The sequence below is a fragment of the Artemia sp. Qi Xiang Cuo genome, chromosome 14 (assembly GCF_049724085.1).
Source record: "Artemia sp. Qi Xiang Cuo chromosome 14, ASM4972408v1, whole genome shotgun sequence".
Taxonomy (NCBI): Eukaryota; Metazoa; Arthropoda; class Branchiopoda; order Anostraca; family Artemiidae; genus Artemia; species Artemia sp. Qi Xiang Cuo.
The window spans coordinates 44206147-44231693 of NC_142807.1; the positions used below are offsets into that span (position 1 = coordinate 44206147).

General features: G+C 35.0%; 1 protein-coding gene across 1 annotated transcript in view; it reads right to left on the bottom strand.

Moving 5' to 3' along the window:
- Positions 1-693: 693 nt before the first annotated feature.
- Rad23 (UV excision repair protein Rad23) overlaps positions 694-25547 on the bottom strand; it is a 35726-nt gene continuing 10872 nt past the window's right edge. Inside the window, exons 4-8 of the mRNA XM_089100647.1 lie at positions 18367-18481; positions 13649-13781; positions 12426-12614; positions 6816-6922; positions 694-1032 (exon numbers count right to left, since the gene is read on the bottom strand). Of these exons, the coding sequence (XP_088956773.1) occupies positions 922-1032; positions 6816-6922; positions 12426-12614; positions 13649-13781; positions 18367-18481 (655 nt within the window). The 3' untranslated portion in view covers positions 694-921. The remainder of the gene's footprint in view (positions 1033-6815; positions 6923-12425; positions 12615-13648; positions 13782-18366; positions 18482-25547) is intronic.

Sequence of the window (25547 nt, forward strand, 5' to 3'; positions counted from 1 at the left end):
GATTTTATTCTAATTTTACGTCATGCTTGTTAATAAAAAGTTTGTAAGGAACGAGGGAATCGTGCTAGTAGTAACATTAACTCTATAAAATTTTACTTAATGAAGAGGGAAAGATACGTTACCGTAAAGTTGAACTCACATCTTCAAAATCTAAAAGAGTCTTATAACCACCACATTACGGTAAGATTAAACAGAACACATTACACAATTGATGATTATTATGGAGCCATAGGGAATTCAGAAAAATTCTTATTAAAGCCTTGTTTCATATCACTATTTAAAACCCCTATCACTAGTTTATTTCTTGTGCATTTTAGAACGATTTCTAAAAGTTAGCAGATAACTATTGGATCCCAAAACAGCCCTTAATCTACTCTTATATGACTAATATTATTTTATTAGTCATAAATCATCTTTTTTTACACAGATATGTTAGATACGCGAAAGATACAAATACAAACGCAGGGGATGATGGGATAGGGATTCGGACTAGACCCTATTATATATTATATATATTTTATTACCTATTATATATATTTTACGACTTTCCCCACAATTTAGAATGTGCTTTCAGTATAATTATGGTTATTCTATACATTTTCGAAGATATCCCCCCTCCCGGCCAAACATTTAGCTCAAGACGACCGGGTATAATATCTACATCTGTGCATACTTAAGTACGTCCACGAGTCATTGCTTAACCAATTTGTCGGAACTTGTATTGGGTAAATATAATTACAAAAGTTTAAATTAAGAGTCAAACAAGCTTTACTGCCCAAAACTGTAATTGCCTTTCCTCATGGGAACATTCCAAACAATCTCTCAGTAATTTAACAGAAACAAACTACATAAAACTCAAGTTTCAGAAGCACATTTGTGTCTGTATACAAATATAGTGGAAACAGTGTCAATATCATTTTGTTAATCATCGAAGTTTTGAGACAGAAGAAAATTAGCAGCCAGGTTCTCATTCTTGTCACACGCAAAATATGCCTGAACTACCAAATCTTCAGGGAAGCCAAGGGCCTTCAACTAGAAAAAATAAATAAATAGAGATCAACTGCGAAACGTCTATCACATGGAAAACATGAAACCGAACGCAAGTAGAATTTTGGTGCTTTAACATGGGTGTGAATTAAAAAATACTAGCACCACAGACAGTATAATATCGGCCAGATGATCTAAGAAAGATAACATGTAACACAACGGGTTAGTACAGGTACACATTAAAAAGGTAGTCTTAGGATTATTTTTTTCTAGAAATTTAGGTGGCACTGTTTTTTTTTCTTAGACGAATTTTGGTTCCAAATTTTATCGTATACTTTCTGTGAGGAACAGATATGAAACAATTTGAACCCTTTCCAAAACGCAAAATTTTACATCCCGTTCACCTACCCTCAAAATACCTCATGAAAGTTGAAACTTAATCCCCCAGCCATGAGGCAAAACCAGGCATTCTTACAAAACTATGACAAAAATTAACTGAATACACTTCTCACTTGCCTCCAGGCTTCAGCTATGGAAAGTAGACAGAGAAAAACTTATACTCCCTCCGAAAAGCAAATGACCCAGAAGAATTAGATACATATATGCATAAATTAATAGGTAGAAAATAGTATGCAATCCGAATCAAAGCAAATTACGTATATTTTGATGGCTGTGACCCCGATGTGTCATCCGATTAGACGCGTGTCGTTTGTAGCAAAGAGAAACCGACTGGAAGTTCCTCTGGTTCTTTAATTTTCAACATAAATAATCGCCAAAATACCTGTGATCAACTGTGTTCCACGTTTCAGGTTAATTATAGTGATTACAGTTTATAATAGGATTGGGATATGACCATATTATTTATGTCAATAGCCAAGTTTTGTTATGATAGTAGCTCTGCATTACTATTAGACTCCAGCGCCGCGCCGGCGGATCGACCGAACGCCGCCCACGAGGGGCCCGGTCGACCCCCGCCGAAGTATCGCAACGTCGCCGCCAGCAGAGGTGGCGGCGTTCGGTCGACTTTAAATTAATTTTGTGGCAATTCTTTATTGCGTCAACCACAAAGTCGGAGATTTCGATTTTCCTGATTAGAAATCAAGCAGGGCTTGCACTATCCCCGAATTTTCTGGTATTCCCCCGAAAATCTATGTGTCACCCCGAAAAAAAAAATTGGTTCCCCGAATCCATGAAAATCACGCGATCACGGTGCCACCCCTGGCGATTTGTCACCAGTGGCTTTCCCTGCCAAATATTACTTTGCATACCAAAATTCTTCACTACTCTCTTATTCGTTAATGTTCGTCTCTTTTGTTACTTTGCATAAAAACCAGACAGATGCAATATGCAATTGCAAATATTACAATATACACAGTTCTTCATATGCTGACAAAAAAGTATCGTGTTTATGAAATGAGTTCGAATCATTTCGAATACAATTTCCCAATCGCTACTTCTAACATAATTCGTAGTCAATAATTTTATTTTCATGCTTAATAGAATAATAGAACGCATTCACTACTATACAGCTTCAGCCTTAAGTTGGATTTTGAAATTGACAGCCGACAGATTGGTTCTACAGCTGAATTGTAAGTTTACAGATTTGTTTTTCTTTTGCTGTTTTTAGATAAGATTTTCTTAACGTTTAATACTCAATTGTTGAACGCCTGATAGAAAATACAATCTTCTTTCTGAAATATTTTTTCAGAAAGAAGGAAGAAATATTTCCCCCCCCCCCAAAAAAAAAAATCCTTCTATTGAGACAAAATTTAGCTATAGACTAAGCTATGTAGAAGGTTGGGGAATTAAAGATTGAAACGGAAGTTACCCCAAAAAATATGACTCATAAATAAATTGTAAATTATTGCCTATTCATCATTTTTTTATCATTTTTAAATGATAATACCTCATTTTTTTTTCACTGAAAGCAGGGATGCCAAAAAGATAATCATTTTTTTCATTTAAAGTGGAGACAGAAGAAAATGATATCAAATTCCCTCCATTGGGATTGGTTCATTGTCTTGGGTATTTTGCGATTTCTCATAAGCTACTGGCCTAATTTGGCTTTTGTGTGTGCTCCCTTTTAATTAGATTATTTGGATCTTATTGAATGCCACGACGAATCTATGACTCAGTTTTCCAATAATTTGAGGTATATCTGAATAATTTCGACATTTTTGTTTTTGTATTTGTACCCCTTTACTCATACCCTCATTTATTTTTTTTTTTTTTTTTTTTTCAAGGAACACTAAGCTGTTTAACGTCATTTTGTGTGTTTGTTTGAACCATATAGTGACCTAGTTAATTATTAAGTAAGTTATTTTTCTAATGTAAAGCTGAGACGGTATCCTCTCGAGGTGGTATTCAGAGGGGGGGGGGGTAGGGAGGTATTACATTTAAATGATAATATCTCGAAATGTTTTTATCGAAAGCAGGGATGCCAAAAAGTTAATTTTTCTTTTAATTTAAAGAAGATACGGTATCCTATCAAGCTTGTATCCAGAGGGGGGGGGGGGTAGTGAGCTATCATATTTAAATGATAATACCTCGACTTTCTTTTTTTTGAAAGCAGGGATGCCAATAAGTTAATTTTTTTTATTTAAAGCAGAGACGGTATCCTATCATGATAGTATTCAGAGGGGGGGGGGCATAGTGAGTTATTATATTTAAGTAATAGTACCTTGATTTTTTTTTATTTTATTTTTTTTTTATTGAAAGCAGGGATGCGAAAAAGTTGAAAAGTTGACAAAAATTAACAAGATTTTCGTGAGTTATACTTGATACCACAATTGCATAGTTTTATCGTCCAAAGGGAAAGGGACATATGCGCCGAACCCGTATTTTCTTATTGATGAAACGGGTTTACTTTGAAAACATTCATTCATAAGTATTAGGCAGATTCACACTAAAACGAATTGGCGTGACGAAAGCGATATCGACATCCCCACCTAACGTTGCGCTCGAGTGAAAATGGCGCCCTTGGTCCAGTGCCCAAGTTACATTAAAAGGCCAGGTTATAATAAAAGCTTTCAATTTGGGAGGTTCAGGGAAGAGTCTTTGACATTCTTATGACCTCAGGGTACTAGATGTTGGAACGTTCTTTCGTATCTACAGTGGTTTAAAAAATTAGATTACCCCACGAATGATTACCAAAAATATGCACAAATAAAACAAATGTAACATTTGGAATATTATGACACTTTTTTCAAAGCTTTGAAGAAAAGCAAAAAAGGCTAAATACTCCTAACTACGCTTGAAAGCTATTTTAAAAAGAAACTCTTTGGAGATTTCCATGGATACGACCATAGCAGAAGCTTTGATCCTGGGTGGGGATCGAAGAGGAGTCTTTGAGTATTTTGACGACAGGTGACTTATTGTTGCCACTTTCTTAAATTGGTAATTTTTATGAGCATTTGGAAATCAAAGCTTAAACTCAATAACTGATACTAAGTGTCCTAACATTTTGCTAGGATTAAAAGTGACGAACTAGGAAGAAAATCCCAACATGTTCCTGGAGCTACTTCAGTCTAAATATTATTTCATTTAATTACATTTAAAACGGATGAGCTTTTCATTTTTTACCTAAGAAAAGAGCTGGCACTTCATTTTTCTTCATATCGAATAAACCATTAAGCGTTTTTTGTTTCGTTGTAATTGAAGTGTTCTCATGTGAAGTGTTCACCATGTATTTTTCAATTTGATAAATTTACTCCTTTTATATGCAGTTTATCATTTGACTGCTATTAGGTATTTATTAGTTTATTTTTTGGAACAAATCCCCGAAAGAAAAAATGAATAATATCCATAAGGGCAGCCAAAAGCAATAAAAAAGCAACCGTTCAGCCTTAGCATACAGGATATATATTTTGTAAAAAAGCAAAAAAAAATTTAAAATTCATTTTTTTTTAATTGTTATTAAAAACCAGTTTTTAATACAATAAGGCTTTTTAGGAATCCAAAAGAGCAAAAAAAAAACAATCAATATCAAAGTCGCTTATTTCAACTGTTTTAAAGGTGACAACAGATATAGGCAAAGGGCATTATGAAAAAATTAAGCTGCATTTTTCAAAAAATTAAGTTGAAAAGTTATATTCAAAGTTTTTACCCAGATAACTGACGAATTTTGTGATACGGTATTTGAAGTTTTGTATGCAGTAATGCTTCATGAGAAAAAACTACTAATTTTGATAATTATTTATATTAAGAATATATAGCTAATAGATACTTCAACTACTCGTATTATGCAAGGGTTCTGAGACGCCATAGCCATTTCGTTTCTACCAAATTTCTACTTCTCTTGATGAATAACGAAGAGGACCAGTTTCCAGCTAGGGACTTGTGAAGTTTTTGAACTTATGAATAGGCTCAAATCTGTGGCAAATTTAAGCTCTGATTGAGAAAGACTGATTAAAACATTAATGTTTGCGGTCAACGTTGATCATGCCGGTGGCACACCACCGACATCTTACCGGCGGCGCGGCGGCGGCACGCTTTTTGGCCTCGCCGCCGCCGGTCTTCCCTCATCGGCGTGGCGCCGGGGTCTAATTACTATATACTGAGTTTTGAAAAATGCAAGTGAGTTTACAATTAGATCTGAAAAAAATACAGATCCCACGACTTTAAAAAATGGATAATAAAACAACTTATTTGAGGCAACAGGATATTTAATAACAACAGTAGCTATAACTAACCTACTTAAAGTATTTATTCTAATTTTTTCGCTGCTTTATCCCTTGTTTGCGATTCCATTGCATTTGAAGTGCATATTCCCAAGAATTCTCTTCAATTTTCTAGCAAAATGTACTTCTTGTGTTTTGATTTCACACAAAGATAGCAAGTGTTAATGTAGTGTAAATGTCGGTTTATAGTTCTTGCAGACTGATGATTAGCGATTCCCATGAAGGAGAAAAAAAATAAACAGATTTTTGAAGCTTTTCGGATAAAATATCTAAAGCCATGGAGCCCGTGTGGCATCACTGAGTTGCATTTATTAAGTCATTTGTATTTCTTATTTTTAAATATCTTATCTTACATTATTAGTTCGTCGTTTAAACAAAATATTTTTTCTAAAGCTTAAGCAATGATGCAAAAACAACGTTAAACCCTAGATTTGTGTTTTGGATGAAGGTATTCATACTACCAAGACAGTGAAAACGAACTTTACTGAATGAAATTGATTAAGTGCGTACTTTAACAACTATATTATATAACCTAAAAAATTAAGATGCAGCCAAGTAAATTTTTTTGTAGTAATTGGCACCAGACTTTAATAAAAAAAAAGAAACGTGGGTGAAAAAATAAGCTGAAAACAGACTGGATCAAACAACTTAAGAAGTCGAAGCTTCCCTTTGAAGGCCGTACTTGTCTTTGGCAATTAACAGGTATTTATTGTCAAATTTTTACAGACAAGAAACATTTTCAAACTTACGTATTTCAGTTTACTTATTTATTTTCACGATTCACCGTGGCAACACTGGTACTGCCCTAATAGCTTCTCAACTTTTAAGCGATCCACAGATTTTTTTTTTAATCATAGTTTTCATATATGATTAGACCTAAGATGGGTCCAGGGGTTGGGGGGGGGGGCAAGAATTGTTCCCATTTTGATGTCGTCGGTACTTTAAAATGGTTGCATCCATACCATATTTTATTCTGAAACTAAGAAAATATATTTGTTTTCTGAAATAAAAACAACTTCATGTTACCTTTATTTGTTTCACTATTACCCCATTTATACTGCGCTATTTTATAGACATTGACGTTCACTTAATGACTACTAATTCGAAAAACGTACATCATTGACTAAAATTGTTCAGTAAGATGCTTACCCTTTCAATTGCTTCCCTTTCTTGAGCTGTTACAGGGATGGAAGTCATCATATCACCCTGACCAGCTTCTTCGGCAACTCCCTCGGCTGGCTGCTCCGTGCCTTCTCCTGCAAGAAATATTTAATCTTAAAATCAAACTTATACTTTAATCGCCCTTTGATTCCACATCTTGCAACGTAAGAGCATTTTAATTCCATTTCTCGAATATGAGGTTTAGTCTACAAGATACAAAGTTCTACATAAAATACATACCAGCTAAAAACAATCAAAAAGAAAATAAGAAACGTTTTTCCCAACTGTTCTAGTTTTCTCATTGTCTTTTAAATCATTGAAAAATAATAGTTGCTTATTCTGCAGGTCGTTCTTACTAAAGCAAGAATCAAGCAAGTACTTTAATTTCATTAGCTGGGAACATAATCAGCTTCTTTATACTCTTTTGATTTCTACGTGAAAAATGACATTTATTAACCACAATGGTTTACAGCTGACATTGCTCCGTATCCAAAACGAAATATTGCGTCTGAAAATCTTATGGAAACGGTTTCGTGAGTGAGAAATATTCCTAAATTGGAACTTTATTCACCGACATATTTGAAGAGGTGTTTTTATTTTCCAAGGGGTTGAGAATGTTGCAATGTCTATCTTGAATCTGCTGTATATTCGAATGTGTTCAGGGCTGGTCATAATCTAGTTGGGGTAACTCCTGTTGCATGATTTAAATTATTTTATATCAAGGCAATATAAGAGTAAACAAGCATAAATACCAGAGTTTTTGATTGTGTTTGATTGTGAACATTAAGACTGTAATAAGTAAGACAATAAGACAATAAGGAACAGTAAGACAATAAGGCGCAAATGGGTGATTGAATCAATCAATAATCGGTATATAGTTTTCTTGAAGCACCAGTTTTCATTTTTCTTTCACGCCTAATGTTCTGTTTGGGGTGCAAATTATCTCGAAAAGGGGCGAAAATATGATGCTGAATTCGTGACTGAAGGTTTTCTACGAATATATAATTGCGTGTTGTAGCAGAATAGATCGATGCTCTGCTTAGCAATATGGGGTACTGGGGTTCGATCCCAGCCGCAGCAAGGTTGGACGACAGGATTGCTACTTGTCCATGTAAAAAAAGACCCATCAACTGAAACGTGGATTCGACGCCCTATGCGCAGCAGCAATGGCTCAGAAGGATCTTTATGCTTTTATATTTTTCTTATAGATGGTCGATGGTTACAGATAGATATCTAATTATGGAGCAATTCTGTTTTAATACTATGCTTGACCTTTTCTATTACTATTCTAGTTTCTTGGTCTTTCTATTATTTGACCCAAATTTGTATATTTGCATTATAATTTAAATTACTGTAATGTAAATTGATGCTCCAAGTCCAGCAATGCCGTCTTTCCTCCCTTATACTGTATCTGCGACAACGTTCTTAATTTTAGTATAAATTTAGAACAGTTGGGTATAAAAAGCCAAATTTCCCTACCACAGGCCGTTGGACAATGACTTCATTTAAAAAGTTCGCCAGGGATTAGAATTCACAGAAGGACTAATCATGTTCCAATAGAACACCACTATGCAGACCATCTTTAATAATCGCTATCATCATCGACACGATTCAACAGGACTTTCATCGCCGATTACATAACTTTATTATTGATTTTACAACCAAAAATAAATTTCATTTGTAAAAACTCGGATCAACTTGAATCCACTGAATATCCCACGCTTGGTATAGGGGATTGAATCAACTTGGCCAAAGTGATGAAACACTTGAGAGCCTAATTAGAGTAAAGCCAAAACAGATAGTCTATGTGAGAGGGAACGCTGACATAACTTTTTCAGTTGTATAAAAATGATTCATAAATCTTACATATCATTGTCATTATTGACCGTTAAATACGAAATTCTTGAAAAGTTTCATTCAGTCTCTCGACCTCTTAACATATATTTTACCTGTATCTGTGCTTTGAAAAAAGACTAATTTCCATTTTTGTACCTGTGTTTTGAAAAGCAGTTTAATCAGAACTAATGGGGCACATGTGGGATATGGAAAAAAAATATTACCTGAATTAGCGGAAGTGAATTAAGACTTTTGGACTGGTTTAGATTTATTAAATGAAGATGTCAGACACAGCATAGGTGTATAAATTAACAAAAATTTGTTTCACAAATGGGACACACCATAGCGCCTCAAAGAGAGGGTGGTCAGGGCACCTAACTATTGGTTAATTTCGTATTATCTTCATTCACACAGCACAGGTGACCAGCTATCACCAAAAATTCGTCATTGTGCACGCGCGAAGCGCAGTCAAAAAGAAATGTGCGATACATGCTGTGTCCCAAAATTTTTTAATGGAGAAATTAGGAAATTTCGTTACTGTATAGTACATATGATGTGATGTTTGAGTACGGTGATAAATAGCACACGTTCTGCAGACCATCGGGTCAGTCAAAAATATCTGAATGGCACTGTTGCAGTGGGCCCGTCCACTTAAAAGTAAGTTGATTTTTTTCACATCGTCATAGCTCAAGATGTCAAAATTGAAGCAGTTTCAGCTTACGACAGCGAATTTCAATGGCTATCCCCTATGGCAAGTGTAGAATATTCAAGTGAAAAGGATAAGAAGGGAATTTTCAATTACTTTGAATATTTATTAATATTTTTAATGTTACCTCAAAGAAACACGAGTTATGGAGAACAGTCTCATTTTCGTTTTAGGATAATGATCGAGACGCTTCTAAGAAAACTGACAGGAATGTTGAAATTGCGTTTAGAGAAGTTATCCAAAGCCCAGATAAGAATTCTCCGAACCATCTACCGAAAGTTTACTTGCAAAAAATCGTCGCAACTGAGGATGAAATCACAAAAACAAAAGAGTCAATAATGCGCACAATTTAAAAAGTAGTTCGGAATAAGCGAGGAAAGGACCACCTACTCAAAACTTTCTTTGAGACCAGGTTGAGCGAAACATGCTCGTCGGTGTAACTGGAATTTGATCCCAAGCTAAAAGCAATTGTTGATACATAATCACCTGATTGAAAATTTAGAGAACCAAAAGCAAAAATAGATGTGAAAATTGATGATTATGAGAAAAATGACTTAGAACTCTTATTTTTGATTGCGTCAAGCAGCAACCGGGTGCTGATCTGAAGTCCACAATTCTGAATTCAATGTCACAAAAAATAAGACTTTCATGCATCTCTAAACGTGATTTTTCACTGGTTTATAGGTTAATATTCAGCATTCAAGGGTCGGCGAATCCTAAACTTGCCCAAGTATTTGTGAAATGTTCTAGTTGTGAAGTATTCGCAGTCATATCAGAATCGGCTGGATCTAAAATCTTCATTTCTGAATCCCTAATAAAGCACCGTGAGGATATTCTGAGTTTAGGAGAGACAAGTCAAGTGTTAAAATGTATAGTCAGATCATGATTAGGCGCTCACAATGCTTGCAGGCGAGCGGCTCGTCAAATTATCCCACTTTCAGAATGCGTTCAAATACTTTTAATATGTAGTCTCGTAGAGTTTATCTTCTTCTTCGTTTTTGTGTCTCCTGTTTTTCTACTTCTGTTGATCTCAGTAGTAATTTTGTCGGAAGACCGAGTGATTCAGAAAACAATGCGTTTAATGTTGATGATAATTTGATGACGGAGATTGGGAATGATGGGTCGCAAATTAATTTTTAGTCATTTGTTGTTATCAACTTCGAAAGAGTTGGGTCGGTCTGGATTTCAAGCATGTGCGTGGAATTGTCATTTAACGTCTTCGTATCATGAGATTTTTTATTTTCCAATCCAAAAATTTGCATTATGTGGAACTCTTTGGGTCATAATAGCCTTCTCTTGTCCTTTATCTTTCCAAGTTATGAACTCATAACTTGAAATCGTCTATTAACTCGATCGCAAAATCGCAGACTACGTCTTGCGTAGTCTCTCTTGATTTAGAATCCGGATTCGGATTCTTTTTTCGGATTTATTGAATTTAAAACTCCAGTAAAATTAGAAAAACTCAGTAACCGTAGTTACTATAGCGTTTTTGAAAATATTTTGCGACGGATTAAACTGTTACCGAACCAAGATCAACTAACCCGTATTAAAGATATTCCCTTACAATTTGGATACACGAATTAAAACTGGTTTCTAACAGGTGAAAATATTACCCAAATTAATTGACAACGGAAAATGGCACCCTTAATAACGCCCCAATATTACTGTCCTGAATACAGTAGCCCAGCAACCAGTAGGACACTTCAGAGCAACAAATGAAATCAATGGTGGTACCCTAAGTATGCAAGGATTGCACTTGGATTCAGAGAGAAGTTACAGGTATGGCTTTGCTTAAACTGTGATTTCCCACTTCCCCTTTAGTGATGAAAAAATTCCGGTAGTTACATTAAGAGCAAGCACTAGAACCCATGCAAAAAACGCATATTTAGTCAGTCCCATGTAATCTAATCCCCAAGCAAAGACAATAACCAGGGCTCAGCATAAAGGTCCCTGTGTCGACAGTACAACCTAAGGAGAAATTTCAGCGTTGACTAATAGACGCTATCTTGAATGAACAAACTTTTATTCCTATAGAACATACATGCCTGTCTGCAAACTGATATTCCTTGGCTCGCCAAGTTAATCGACGAAAAACAACAACTATCGACTCAGTGAATATGTAGTTCAATAAGTTTCAAAAGTGGAAGACGAAATTTCACCTTCATCCAACTGAGGAAGAAATTATCATCAACAGAATGATAAATCAGAATGATAATTTAGAAAGTGGATTTAAAGTGAATGTGCTGCGAACGAGCACTCTTGATCATGGATTTTACCGTAATGTTGAATCATTTGTCACAACATTAGCAAGTGCCAAGAAAATATCTGTACTATTATATGTAGTTTTTGTGAGAGTATTTGTAGAAAAAAAGGCGTTGTCAGTATTTGTATGTTTATCGAAATTTTATTTCAGGACGCTACACAAATAGCAGTTGCTCTTTCGGCCTTATTCAGTTAAGTGTAATTTTATCGTGCAATAGCCTTGAATGTAATCTTGCTCATGCTTGTGTAGTCATGAATCTTTTTACTGAAGAAAACGCATAAAAAAACGAGGGACAATGCTATGGCTATAGAACAGACAATGTCTCCATCGATTCCTTAGCAACGTCAAATGCTGACGAGACTAAACTTTCAACGTCACTCCCTACAGCGATTCAGTTTGTTTCTTTCAATTATAGGTTTTTCGAAATTCCCACAAATTCGTTTTCGCAACAAACTTTTAACAAGAAGATTAACAGAAATAACTTTTACCATCCCTGAATCCGTTTCAAATGGACAACTTTTCCTCATTTTACATAATTTTTTTTTAAACGTTTCTTTTTCATATTTTTGGTTACTGTGGGCTAGAGTTAGTTTTTTACTAAATTGTGCCTGACGCCGCAACCATGAACAATCGATTGGCTATTCCAAAATTTTCAATAATCGGCATTTAAACTTTGTAATAGTGGCAGCGTTGCCACCATCTCTATTTTCTAATAATGCAAGGCTCATCGCATCTGCAGGATCCAATAACCCAGATTTCTTTTTTTTAACAATAATGCGAAAGGTTCAACTACCTCTAGCAGGTTCGTTAATCATCCGAATAAATTCCTCTTGGTTCTGGGCAATAACTTCAAGAAGCCTAGGATTGGTGTTTCCTAACTGTTGGAGAACTGCATTGAGCAACTGGGGATTTGTCCTGATTAAGTCTCGCATCTGTTGAAACTGAGGCTGATCTCTCAAAAAATCTAGAGGTCCTCCACCACCTAGATAAAAAGTAAAAACAATTTAAATGTTTCAAAATTAATGCAATAATTTGCTTAATTACAGTTAACTACATGTAATAACGCATAATTTCCCCATCGAACCCAGCTCGGGTTATTCAAAATTACTTGTCTTAGTCGTTACCGACTCCTCCTCCCCCTCCCCCCCACCCCTGAATGAATGATAATTTTGTCTGTAATTGTGAACAGTCAATTAAAGTTACAAGCAGTATTTCATGAGCATATTAACTCATTTGTGGAAAACGTTTGAATCATATCATTTGGTTTAGGTCACGTCAACATTAAAGTGGATAAGCTGAACTTACTATTAATTCTTAGTAAGTAAAACGGAGCTAAAGTGCACATTTCATAAAATTTGCAAGTATCTACAGAACAGTGTGTGCTTAAAATGTGTGTTTTTTATTTGTGAATGACATGCTATCCTATTTTGTATTACCTGGTTTGAAAAAATTAGGTCCAGTTAGTGGTGTCCAAAATCAGTAAACAATTGTTACAGTTTTTGCGGAAATTTTCCAAAGTTCTTCGTGTTATTTCCAGTGGAACGGAAGCGACTGCCTGTGTGATTGCCTCCTAAAGAACTTGCAGGGTTGTGGGGTAATGATATCATACTTGCGCCTCTAGGTGTCCTCAAAGTAAAAAATTACAAGACGATAAATCACAAGCTACTAGGCCAGGTTATATTTTTTTGTAAATAGGGAAGACGCTGAGAAAACAACTCACTCAAAATTGATAACAAACGCCACGAAGTATAAACCATGATATTTTGATACGATATTTATTTGCAAAGAGGTGACCTTAAATCAGTCGCAAAGAGGTGATCAGTTCTACTTATAAATTTTCCAGTTTTTACCAAATAAATTTCAAACTGAACCCATCCCTTTTTTATGCTACAGAATCAATATTAACCAAATGCATAAAATACAAATTTTGTTCTGTAATAAAATACCGTATAAACCTTTTCCACAAATAACTTTGTAAAAACAGGAGGATTAGTTTTATTGGAACATGCACAATACCTCTAGTTGCAGGGGTTTCTTGCTGCGATGGTTGACGGGGTGGCGCTTCTGGCTGAACTTCTGGTATGCCGGTTATTAAATATTCAACCGCTCTATCAGGGTTATTGAAACTAGCTCTCAATGCTTTTACCACCTGAAATTGCAGATTAAATAATTAGACTGAACAGCAAATTCAGTATGAGCTACGACTGGTTAGTTGACATTAAGATTTAAATAATTTCAGTGAGTGCAATCTGGTGAGAGCTTGAACCTTAGCATCACTTCTTTCAAAAAAATTGATTGCTTGTCAAGTAGATCAGATTTCAGAGCAAATACTATTTTCGCAATAAATAATTACTCCTTTTGATATTTTTTGTACACTAACAGTAGGCAATTAACAATTTTTAAATATTTAAAATGTCACCTCGTAAATCATGCTACGATGAGAGTAGTGAGTTATTGGCATGTTTGGACCCATTATTGTCCACTATCTTATTACTTATTATTCTCTTATATTATCTTATTCTTATTATTCTTTATTATCTTATATTCTTATTACTATTGTCCACTATCTTATTATTGTCCACAATATTATTGTCCCATTTACAATCAAACAATTCTACAGTCACATAGTACATTAATACTGTATTTGGAAAAGTCTTCCCAGCAAAGATTTGTATCTGAAAAGCCAACTTTCACTGAGGTACTTCACCTACTATACAACTAAGACAACGTTTCGTACTATACAACTAAGACACTATACAACTACTAGACACTTTCGTTTTCAGTAAGCTTGGAATGAGCTATACCTGATTGGCTGATGTTGGTATTATACCAAGTTAGACCAGGAAAAAAACAAGGTTATGGCTTGAATCTCCCCCCCCCCCCCAAAAAAAAAAAAACATCAGCGGTCCAGTGGATCGAATTTCAAAGCAATTTATATAATAGCAATTAATGTACAGGAGACGAATTTGTTCGAGACCCTCAACTTTTGTTGGCTAGCAATCCTTGTTTAATTTGAATACATACTGTAAAATAATGGAAACGACAATCGACAATGGACAAAACGACATCAAGTGATTCACGTACGAAAACATCATGTGCAGATGGCTCAATATATTCACAGTACGAGGTAACTCACTATATTAGGCTATATTTGGTATTTCGAGATTTCTTAAATCAAGACCCCTTGATTGTCCGAACATTGTAAAAACAGATGTTTTTAACTGGACTTATAAACATTATTTTAATTCATTCCTATGTCAATATATTGCAATGGATGTTGTACTGCTCTAAAATCATCAATTTTTAATATAATTCACTGTTTCCACTAACGAATTTTCTCTAGGAAACCCTTTATTTACATGTTCAGACTAATAGAGTAGCTTGTAGTTGCATCAATCGTACTGAGACTCAAAAGCGGGAATATTTGGCAAATAGCTTCGTCCAGTAATCATTTACGAACTCCCAGCAAACAAGACCGAATCTCTTATATTAAAATCACAAAATGCAAAATTTACAAGGATCAGATTTGCTAATCAATATACTAACTTTTTTGGGCAAAGGTAAAATTTCAGTTTAGATGCTTTTAATAAACCTCAAAAATAGTTTTACTACACCTATCAAACATTAAGCAAACAGGATTAAACTGGAAAACTCAAATAGGGCTCAAGGTGTTTTTTTGCATAATTACTATTTAGGGTTTTCATTGCCACCAAAAGTTGTTGTCAACACAAAAAAAAAGAAAAAAGAAGAAAAAAAATCTCCACGAATGAACCTACAGCCAGGAATAGGCTCAGGGCGGTGTTTTCAAATTTATATATTTCCTCCTCCTCCACATGTAAGGCTGAATGGTTTCCTAGCAGAGAAGATCCCTAAAAACAGTCTTTAACGGGATTCAATAGTTTAAAATCATTTTTGCGAGCCACTATCTCGGCTGACCGTCTCAAGAACAAAGGGTCCATTAAAGAATTCTGACAGGGGCTAGCAACCATTGAGAGCTATTAAATAAAAAAAACAAGTTTCTTCAACTGAAAGTAAGTATCAACGTTAAAACTTAAAACGAACCGAAATTATTACGTATATGAAGAGGGTTTCTCCCTCCTCAACACCTCGCTTTTTAGGTAAAGTTTTTTAGTACTTTTAAAAAAGCCTCTTGATGTTCTAATTAAACAGCCCTTGTGTTTCAGGATTCGTTCTTAAATAATGGGGATAAAATTCAAACTTTAGCGTAAAGAGCGAGGTGTTGAGGAGGGGAGACCCTCTTCTTATGCGAAATAATTTCTATTCGTTTTAAGTTTTAATGATGCTCATTACTTTCAGTGGAAAAACTTGTTTTTTATTTCATTTCTGGCCATTTTTTAAATAATGCCAGGAAATCTGGCCCCACCTCCGCGGAGAAAGCCCCTCCCCACGGAAATATCCTCTAGACAATTCAATCCCGGTGAAAATTTACCCCGAACAATTACTCTTAACCACTCCGTGCGTAAAATTAAGACGGAAAAGAGAAAACAAGACATATAAAAAGAATTTTGTATAAGAATTTTGACAAATTCCCGGAGTGTATAATTTCCCCTGACAAGTTCACTCCCTGGAAGCCTCCCTCCCCATGGAAAATTCCCCCGTGGAAAAACCCTTAGCAGGAAATCCCCCCCACCCGAAAATGTATGTATGCATCCCAATAGCAAATACTAAACATAAACAATGGGCAAATATTATAACTTAAAGACCTTACCCCTGGGGCTGTGGGGGTCATGTTATACCCTAAGGCATAGTTATTGGGTCTAAAAACTTTGATGAACAAAACGAGTATCTCAAAATTTTGATCGGACGATTTTGGGGGTAAAAAGGGGCGGGGGAGGGGGCCTAGTTGCCTTCCATTTTTTTGGTCACTTGAAAAGGGTACTAGAACTTTTAATTTCCGTTCAAATGAGCCCTCTCACAATATTCTAAGACCACTGGGTCGAAACGATCACCCCTGAAAAAAAAAACAAATAAACGCGCATCCGTGATCTTTCTTCTGGCAAAAAATAAAAAATTCCACATTTTTGCAGATAGGAGCTTGAAGTAGGATTCTCTGATACGCTGAATCTGAAGGTGTGATTTTCATTAAGATCACTTGACTATTAAAGGGGTGTTTCCCCTTATTTCGAAAATCAGGGAAATTTTCTCAGACTCGTAACCTTTGATAGGTAAGACTAAACTTAATAAAATTTATATATTTGAAATCAGCATAAGCAGCCAATCCTTTTGATACATCTATTCGTATCAAAATTCCGTTTTTGAGAGTTTCGGTTACTATTGAGCCGGGTCGCTCCTTACTTACAATTCGTTACCACGAACTGTTTGATTTAGAATCTGTGATTTGACTATGAAATTTGATTGGAAAGGAAAGAAAATTTTACGTTCCCTATGTCGGAAAAATTTTCAATCAAAGCGGGTAGCACCATAGGGAACTCTCGAAGCAGTCAAATTGCTCAAATGATATTTCAATCGAGATGATTTTTAGCGTTTCCCTAATAGGTATGCTAGAAAATTTTTAAGGACAGCCCTTTTCTGAAGTTTAAAAAGAAGATTCTGCACCGTTTAATAGAAAAAAAATTTACAATTTTTAATGGTGTAAGTTTCATTGAAAATAAATATCTCTACTCCAGCACAATACAAGAAAAGTTACATGATTTTTGTAAGATTTTCCGCAAAGTAGGGTTCGGCTTTTAGTTTTGTCGTTTATTCGGATCCAAGGTAGTTATCTGTTATCCAAGTTATGGCAAGACAACCAAATCCATTCCAAATAATTAGACTACACTAGCTAAATAAGTTTTTCAAGGACGATATAGGGTGATCCTTTAAGGTATCGAATCGCCATAAAGTTTTTTTTAGAGGAATTCTATTTTAGAGGAATTTTTTTTAGACGTTTTTTTTAGAAGTTTTTTAGAAGTTTATTTAGATGTTTTTTAGAAGTTTTTTTTAGAGGAATTTTCCAATGCATACCTCATGCGCATTTGCTCAGCTCGTTCAAACATTTTATATTATAACTTAATTAACACTTAGGAAACGGTAGTTACTACTATCTCACTCTCAGAAGAAGGCTTCGTTTACATGTAACCAGATAGTGGCGAACAAGCAAAAATTTGACTGGCGTATGTTGGCCTATTTTGGATGGTCTTGCCCAATTATCTTTACCTTAGTCCATTTGGACGTATTTTTACGATTAAGCATAGGCTAAAAGTTTAGTCTATTATAAATACGCAAAATTCCTGTTGCGCTTAGCCCATCAAAAAGCAATAGATATGTTTCACGTCGGCACAGCATTAAGAATTGGAAAAAGAAACTATAGCGCCGATTGCTAGTCTTTGATTTTACAACAGTTGTTGACATATGATGTTTATTATTCTGTTTACTCTTTTGTTCTTGTCGCAAGAATTAGTGTTCTGCGTTTCTCTTTGCTCTTGTTGTACCCACATTTATTGATAATGAATGAATGAACCCCAAATGAATAGTAGAAGATGCACCAAAATTTTGAAAACGAGAGTGTAGCAGAGATTAACTAAAATATGCAGGACTAAAATATCCACTACTAAAGGTTGATTCCTAATAAGCTTAGAAATTCACAACTTTTTCAGATACATCTTATGCTAATGACTTTCAAAAAAGTCTAGGTGAAATATCACTTTTCTGTTTAGAGAGGAAAAAGGACAAATAATCAAGCGCCATTTACGTTTATAATCGAGGATGTTTACCTGATCACGTGGATATCCCATATCTACAATATTTTGCACCATTTTATTAGTTTCTTCATCACCAACAGCAATCGAAGGTTCAGCTGTTGCGGCTGATGTCTCAACAGTGGGTAACCTGAAAATAGGAAAGTTTTCACACCCTTTGAATTTTAACTATTGCAGGCCTCCCGCTAGATTTTTTGTGAAAAATATGAACCTTATGAACTTTTGACCACAAAAATATGAACTTTTGATTGCACTTTTTATGAACCTATTATGAACCTAAATTTACGATATGTGCACCTCAGAAACTGTCCGTGGACACAAAAAGTGGCAGTTGGTGTTTTCATCACTGGTGCACATATTCTTCTTGTTTTTTTGTTTTTTTCATGAGTTCAGTTAAATGCGTTTAATTTGTATAAAAGTACAAAATACAATAGTACAAAATAATCCACTCTTCTTGTTCCTTGTTTTGGCAAAATATGCCGAAATTAAGGAAGAATTTCATTTGTTTACCCTGCTCTGTATCTGCTCAACCTCTCTGGCTGCCTCATCTTCTTTGCACATCTTCCAGCTCAAAGCCTCAATAATACTTTGTGTGAGGCTTATTTCTACAAAGTCTTTGGCATCTATAGCTTTTTTCAGCTTCTCATTAGCTTCTTGAAGAAGCCTTTCTGCTACTTGTCTCTTCTCCTTTTCAACTGACTTCTTCTCAATCAAATCTTTTTCCAGGTGTTCAATGGTTTTCTTCTCAGATAACATCCTCTTTTTTTCCTCTTCTTCTTCTTTCCTTTTGGACTCCTCTTCATCCTGTCTAGATTGCTCAGCTTCCAGGTACAGTTTATAACTCTGGCACGAATTTCACCCCAAATTCAACAGCTCTCTGGTAATAGAGACTATCTTGGGCCTGTTCTCGAACTTCTTTAGAGCGTCAGAGACTATCAGTCTAGCATTGAGCATTTTGACTTTCATCGATGATTTTTCCTTGGTCATGATCCGTCCTGACTGGGAAAAATCACGTTCAACATCCGCGTGCCCATGCAACATGCAGAGAGCTGCTTTTACTATCTTTGAAACAAGGGGTATTTTGTCTGTCCTTGATGGTTTTTCAGACTAAAAACCTAGTTCCATAAAACATCAATCCTTGCTGAATTCATGTTCTTAGGCAAACTCAGTTCCAGCTGGAGCAAGTTCCATTTGTCAATGGCAGCTTCAGTATTCACACGGAAAGGCATAAATCCAACAATTTTCACAAAGTTGCTTGTTCTTGTCTCAGCTTGTCCTTTATAAGGAAAAAGACAGCAACTGCAAGTGCTTTCCAGCTGATGACAAGAAAAATATGAACTTTATGAACCTTTTTTCTAAATTATGAACCATTTATGAGCCTAGGTTAAAAATATGATCTTTTTTCATAATTATGAATCCAGTGGGAGGCCTGCTATTGTTTTACAGGTTGACCCTTGTTGGGGTTCCACCCCTGTTTCTTTTCTTTTCAGATAAATGACCTGGTTTTGTTCCGTAATTACATTTACTTAGATTTGCCTATGGTATAATTTTCAATGACAATTTAAAATCTCGTTGCTAAGCTATAGTTGTTTTGCAATAAGTAAGCATTGAACTAAATTCTATTTCGTACCTCCTGGTTTGGCTCATTGAATAATAAAGCTAAGAAAGTAGAATGGGTCTTGATTGGGGATTTGGAGAATTGGCTCGGCCAACTGAAGGTCCACCCCTATGAACGGTTGCTGTAAAGAATATTATTTTTGAGTTAGTCTGCATTTAGACCCTGTTCGGGGATGCATATGTTTTGGTTGTTATATGTGACCGTTTGGAAGAATACAAGTAAGGTATTTTCTACAAATTGTGTACTAGTTTTTCCGGAACCCAGGTAGGGTAGGAACAGAGGTACGAGATACCGTTATTATTATATTGACAGGGGGGTTCGTTACCTCCAAGCAGAGAGTTATAGATTTTCAGTGGTAGCCCAGGGCGAATACACTTGGCTTTAGAAAGTGGCCATTTGACCACTTGATCACGTTATCATACCCTGGGACAGGGTATATTGTAAATGGGGTAGTACCAAACCCGATATTTGCAGAACCGGTGTGGTAGACGCGGGCATCACATTATAATTTGGGGCCGGGGCTTTCCCTTCCAATAAGTGGTGACACCCATATATTACCACGCCAATACTGGTGGGATTGTGGCCTACCAGTATAATAACCCTTATAAAATCAATTTTTCTTTTCTTCGAACTACAATTTCAGAACTTACTTGAAAAACCAGTTACAACGTTTAAATCTTTATTCTTTATCAGAAAAAGCCTAAACAATTGATGTTTTCCCTACTTGTATGTGTAAATTTGTGATCCTCAATGTGGGGTGCAGGCCCCACCCGTGGGGGCATGGCAATATTTTGTTGGGTCACGGACAGGACATGCACCCCTCGGATGACTATACTTTAGAGACCTAATTAAAAAAAAAAATCATGCGAATGATGTCACATTATAAGACACATTATAGTACTGCAATGACTTCATATATAGTATAAAAGGTGACGTATTGAGACAATATTATTCATTAGTATAAAATATGCCTTTTGGAGGACCCGAAAAAAGATACCAAGTTAATGACCTTTTAAGCTTCCTTCGGCTGAATGCATCTAAAATTTGGTATAACAAAATTTAAATATTAGAAAGGGGGATCAGGATTTAAGAAACGCCTAGGCAGGACATGGCCCGAAATCGGATGGGATCTAATAGCGTAAATTAAGGGTGTTTTTCCCATTGAAATTATAATTAACTACTATTTGTTATGATGAAGAGGTTCCAAATGTCACCCACGTAATAAGCAAATTAGGAGCTGTCCATGTGTTATTTACGTTCGATGATGGCAACATATTTCTTATTCCTTTCCCGGCTTCAATAAGAATAGTAAATCTCAAAGCAAACAAATTTTAACTGAATTTTACATATTTTATTCTGTTGAACTTTTTCACCCAATGATAAAAATTATCTTGTTTAATAATTCTTGTTTGTGAAACATCCTTTTAAACCTTGTAAACTAGACTAATTGCCTCCGCCAATAATTTACTACTCTGGTCACCAACAACCCCAAATAACATAGTTTGAGGCCCATTTTCCGACAGTCTGTTCTTATAGTTCAATTGATAAACTTCGCAGGAAGTGTGATCATAGCGTAAAATTGTCAATATAACCTTGAGAGAAGGGATAGCAGGGACGTAATTTGCTATGGGGCAGGGGAAAAATACCCCTCCAAACCCCAGTTTGCCCCCCCCCAGCTGAAATTCAATTTCTTCAAAAATCATGTCGAAACTAAGATAAGCCTGCATAATTAAAGCGTACAGAGAGACGGGTCAGTATTCTGTAGTATATCTTTGCCTTAATGGTACTATATGGCTCATTTTTTATTTTCCACTGTCATTTTCACTTGATTTGGGAAAATTGCCTCCAACTTTGCCCCCCTCCCCCAGGATTTTGATGAAATTAAGCCACTGAGGTGTAAGCCTGCATTGACAGACTATGTCATCCTGTATCCCTCAAAAGCTAAAATGAAAGGGGCTGCTCACATCGAATTGATGGTCACTAAATTTTGGAGGAGAAGTCTCTCGAATATGAATTATGATTTTCAGTGCTTTTGTATGATTTGGAAGTAATTAGAGGATAGCAAGGCCACTTCCTTGCCTTTTGGCCGGAGTTACCATATTGGCAAAATATGATAAGATATTAAAAGTCAGAATAGTTATTCGAATGAGAGAGAATGAAATATTCAAAAACTTTTATTCTGAAGGTAAAACCATCCCTGAGTATCCTTGAAATACCGGAAATTTGATATAAAAAAGGAACAGATATTAACTTAAAAAAAGACTTTTAACATAAGAGTAGAGTAGCATTAAAACCCAAAATGCACAGAATTGTCCTCCCTATGAGTCGGCCTGCTATTCTCCGAGCCCTCCCCTAACTCCCTCCCCCCCCCACTGGTTAAGATAAAGTCTAGTTTTTTTTTCCAAAAATACTCCAAGAAAAGATTATCTTATGAAAAAAGAAATGTGACATTTTATTTTTGTTTGCCCTAAACAACAAAATTTTTAGTTCAAGTTTTTTGAAAGGCAGTCAGTCAATAAACACTAGCAATTATCAACTAGCTGTATTAACGCACTCCAACATTTTTCAGTTAAATATTATTCAAACTTTAGTATAGAAAAGAGGGTTTAGAGGACAGCACCCGTCATAGAAGTACGGGATAATTTCTGCACTTTTTTCAGTTTTAATGATACTCTCTATTTTCACTTACAAAAACAACCCTTTTTTAAATTTTTAACGAGAAATATCCCAAACACACGCTATATTTTTTCTAAAAATGAATGTGTCAATTTCGCACAGAAGAGATTCAATGCTTGCGGACAATGCTAGTCAACTTATTACAGAAGTATCGTTTATCATCATATTCAGAGGAATCATGGTTGCAGCAATAGCTGCAACCTAGTGAAGAAGGAACCACAGTCCACAGTAACCAAAATCTTAACAACACGTTTGAAAAAAAAACTTTCTGGTGCGAAAAATTTCCATTGGAAGTTAGTTTATGAATGGTAGCGATTATTTGTATTAACATTAATAGTAAATGTTTTTGCAAAAAGAATTAATGAGAGTTTCAAAAAAACTTGAAACCGCTCAAAAATGGTGTCGTATCGAAAAGAAAAATGCATAGTTTTAATCATCACAGTCAAAAATCCAAAAAAAGAGAATTATAGTCCCCCAACATGAACAACAAGGAAAATCACCTTTTTGCAAAGGAAGCATAAATCTATTTTCATTTTTTCTCATCCCACAGTCTGTGATCCAGAGGCTTCTATCTTTCAAGAGGTAATATACATATACATACATATATATATATATATATATATATATATATATATATATATATATATATATATATATATATATATATATATATATATATATATATATATATATATATATATATATATATATATATATATATATATATATATATATATATATATATATATATATATATATATATATATATATATATATATATATCTGCTGCAGTTGGTTTGAGAGTCATTTTCAAGGGTAATCAATTGCTGGTTCTGAATATTTGGGCACACCAGCTCGCAGCCGTTTAGAAAAGGTCGGGTTTTGTATGTTAACCCAAAATTAGGCTATATTTTCTAAAGCCTTCTTATTGAAAGCAAATCACTGTACATATTCTGAATCCCAAAGATGAACAGACTTTGGTGACATTTTTATTTTTCGCCAAAACAATTTAGTACAAGTTAGAGGTCTCCAAAAAGAATAAAGTTTTTCAAGTACCTCTAGTGAGTTTTTTTAACACGTTCAGGGGGATGTCAAAATAACTCAAAAACACTACGAGTATCCAAGGTTGTCAAACGGGCGAATTTGCATTATCTCAGGAACGGCTAAGGGAATGAAGTTGAAACTTTCAGGGCAAAGTCTGTTAATATATATCTACACTCAAAGTTTTCAACATTATTATTAAAATTCGTTGTAAAATTTGGTCCAAAATATAACTAGCAAGCCAAAATCTTGATTCCTAAAGGGAAAACCAAAACAAAAATCTAAAACATTCTTTTGTTAGCCAATACGGTTTTCTGAAAATTTTAAAATCCAGACTATTTTCGTTTTTTTAAAAGAAGAACATTAAGAAAATGAAGTTTCCCATTCTCTTCTAATTCAACAGTAAAATTTGAATCCTCCCCCCAAACAATTAAGATGTTCCAAAAATCCTTTTAATTCCTCTTCCCCATGATCCCATACTGAAAGTATGTCATCCATGTACCGGCCCCAAAAAATATGTTCTAAAAAATATGAATCTAACGCAATTGTTCCAATATTCTCCACACAAATATTAGCTAATAATGGAGATAGAGGGGCCCCATCGGTAAACCATTTACTTGTTCGAAAAATTCCTTACTGAATTGAAAAAAATAAGGAACTTATTGCAAAACCTTACTAAATACATAATTACAGAAACTTCCAAATTAGTTTTACCACTAATCAAGTCCAAATTTCTTAACAGTTTTCTTTCTAGAAGAGTTTCGGCTGCTTCTATATAAATATTTGTGTACAGTGAAACAATGTAGAAGCTTGCAAGCAAAGAACTTGAAGAAATTTCTACTTTTTTCAACCAAATTCGAAGAATTCTTAATGTACGAAATTTGTGTACATAAAAAGTGGTTTACAGATTGACACTAACCGCTTGCTCAAAACACTTGTTAGTGACCTTGTACTTGACACAATTGGTCGTAATGGTAGGTTAGGCTTATGGATTTTGGGAAGTCTATATAATTTAGGGCACAAGGAACTGCATGGCAGGCATTTATAATAAAGTTGATGTGTAATTTTTCCTTCATCCTTCAAACACTTTAACTTGTTCTTAAACTTATTTGTAAGAGTCTTTCGGAGTATATGATAGCTTTTTGTATGTTTTTTCATCATTTAGTAAAATCCTTAATTTTGATTTAGTCCTCAATATTCATCACAACTGAAGTGTTACTCTTATCTGCTTTTGTAATGGTAATTGCACCCTCCTTTTTTCAATCCGGTTTCAATACAAAATTAGAAAGGGTTTTTCCGGAAGAAGCTCCTACTAAGCTAACATCTTTTATTAGGTTTGAGTTTTTATTCAAAGATGTTTCTATTGAAGAGATATTATCTTCCACGGGGACTTTATCAGGCTTAAAACAAAATTTCGGACCCTTTTCTAGCACTGACTGTTCTTGTGTTATTAAAGTTCTTGATGAAAAATTAAACACACTGGTTCAACTTGACGAAGGTATTGCCGCATTGTTTGTTGATAATTTCGGAAACTTTTTTAGCAATCTTTCTCTGGAAAGGCGAAAGTCATGATTGAAGTGATTTTTTCTGCTTGTTGAATAAAATTTTCGCAAAATTCTTGAAATTAAGAAAAAAATTTTCACGAATATAGCCATTTTGTTCAACGTAGTTGAAAGTTCTGGAAATTAGGTATTTGAGGATGACACACCCCCCCAGCCCTAAGGGTTTTAAGTTGAGCCCTGGGGGGCATATAAGGTTTTTATAGAAAAAGTTATTGTAGAAAGTTCAAAAAGGGTTCATTCGATTGGAAATTGAATGGGCTAGTGCCCTTTTTAATAGTAGAAAGTGATTGGAGGATTAA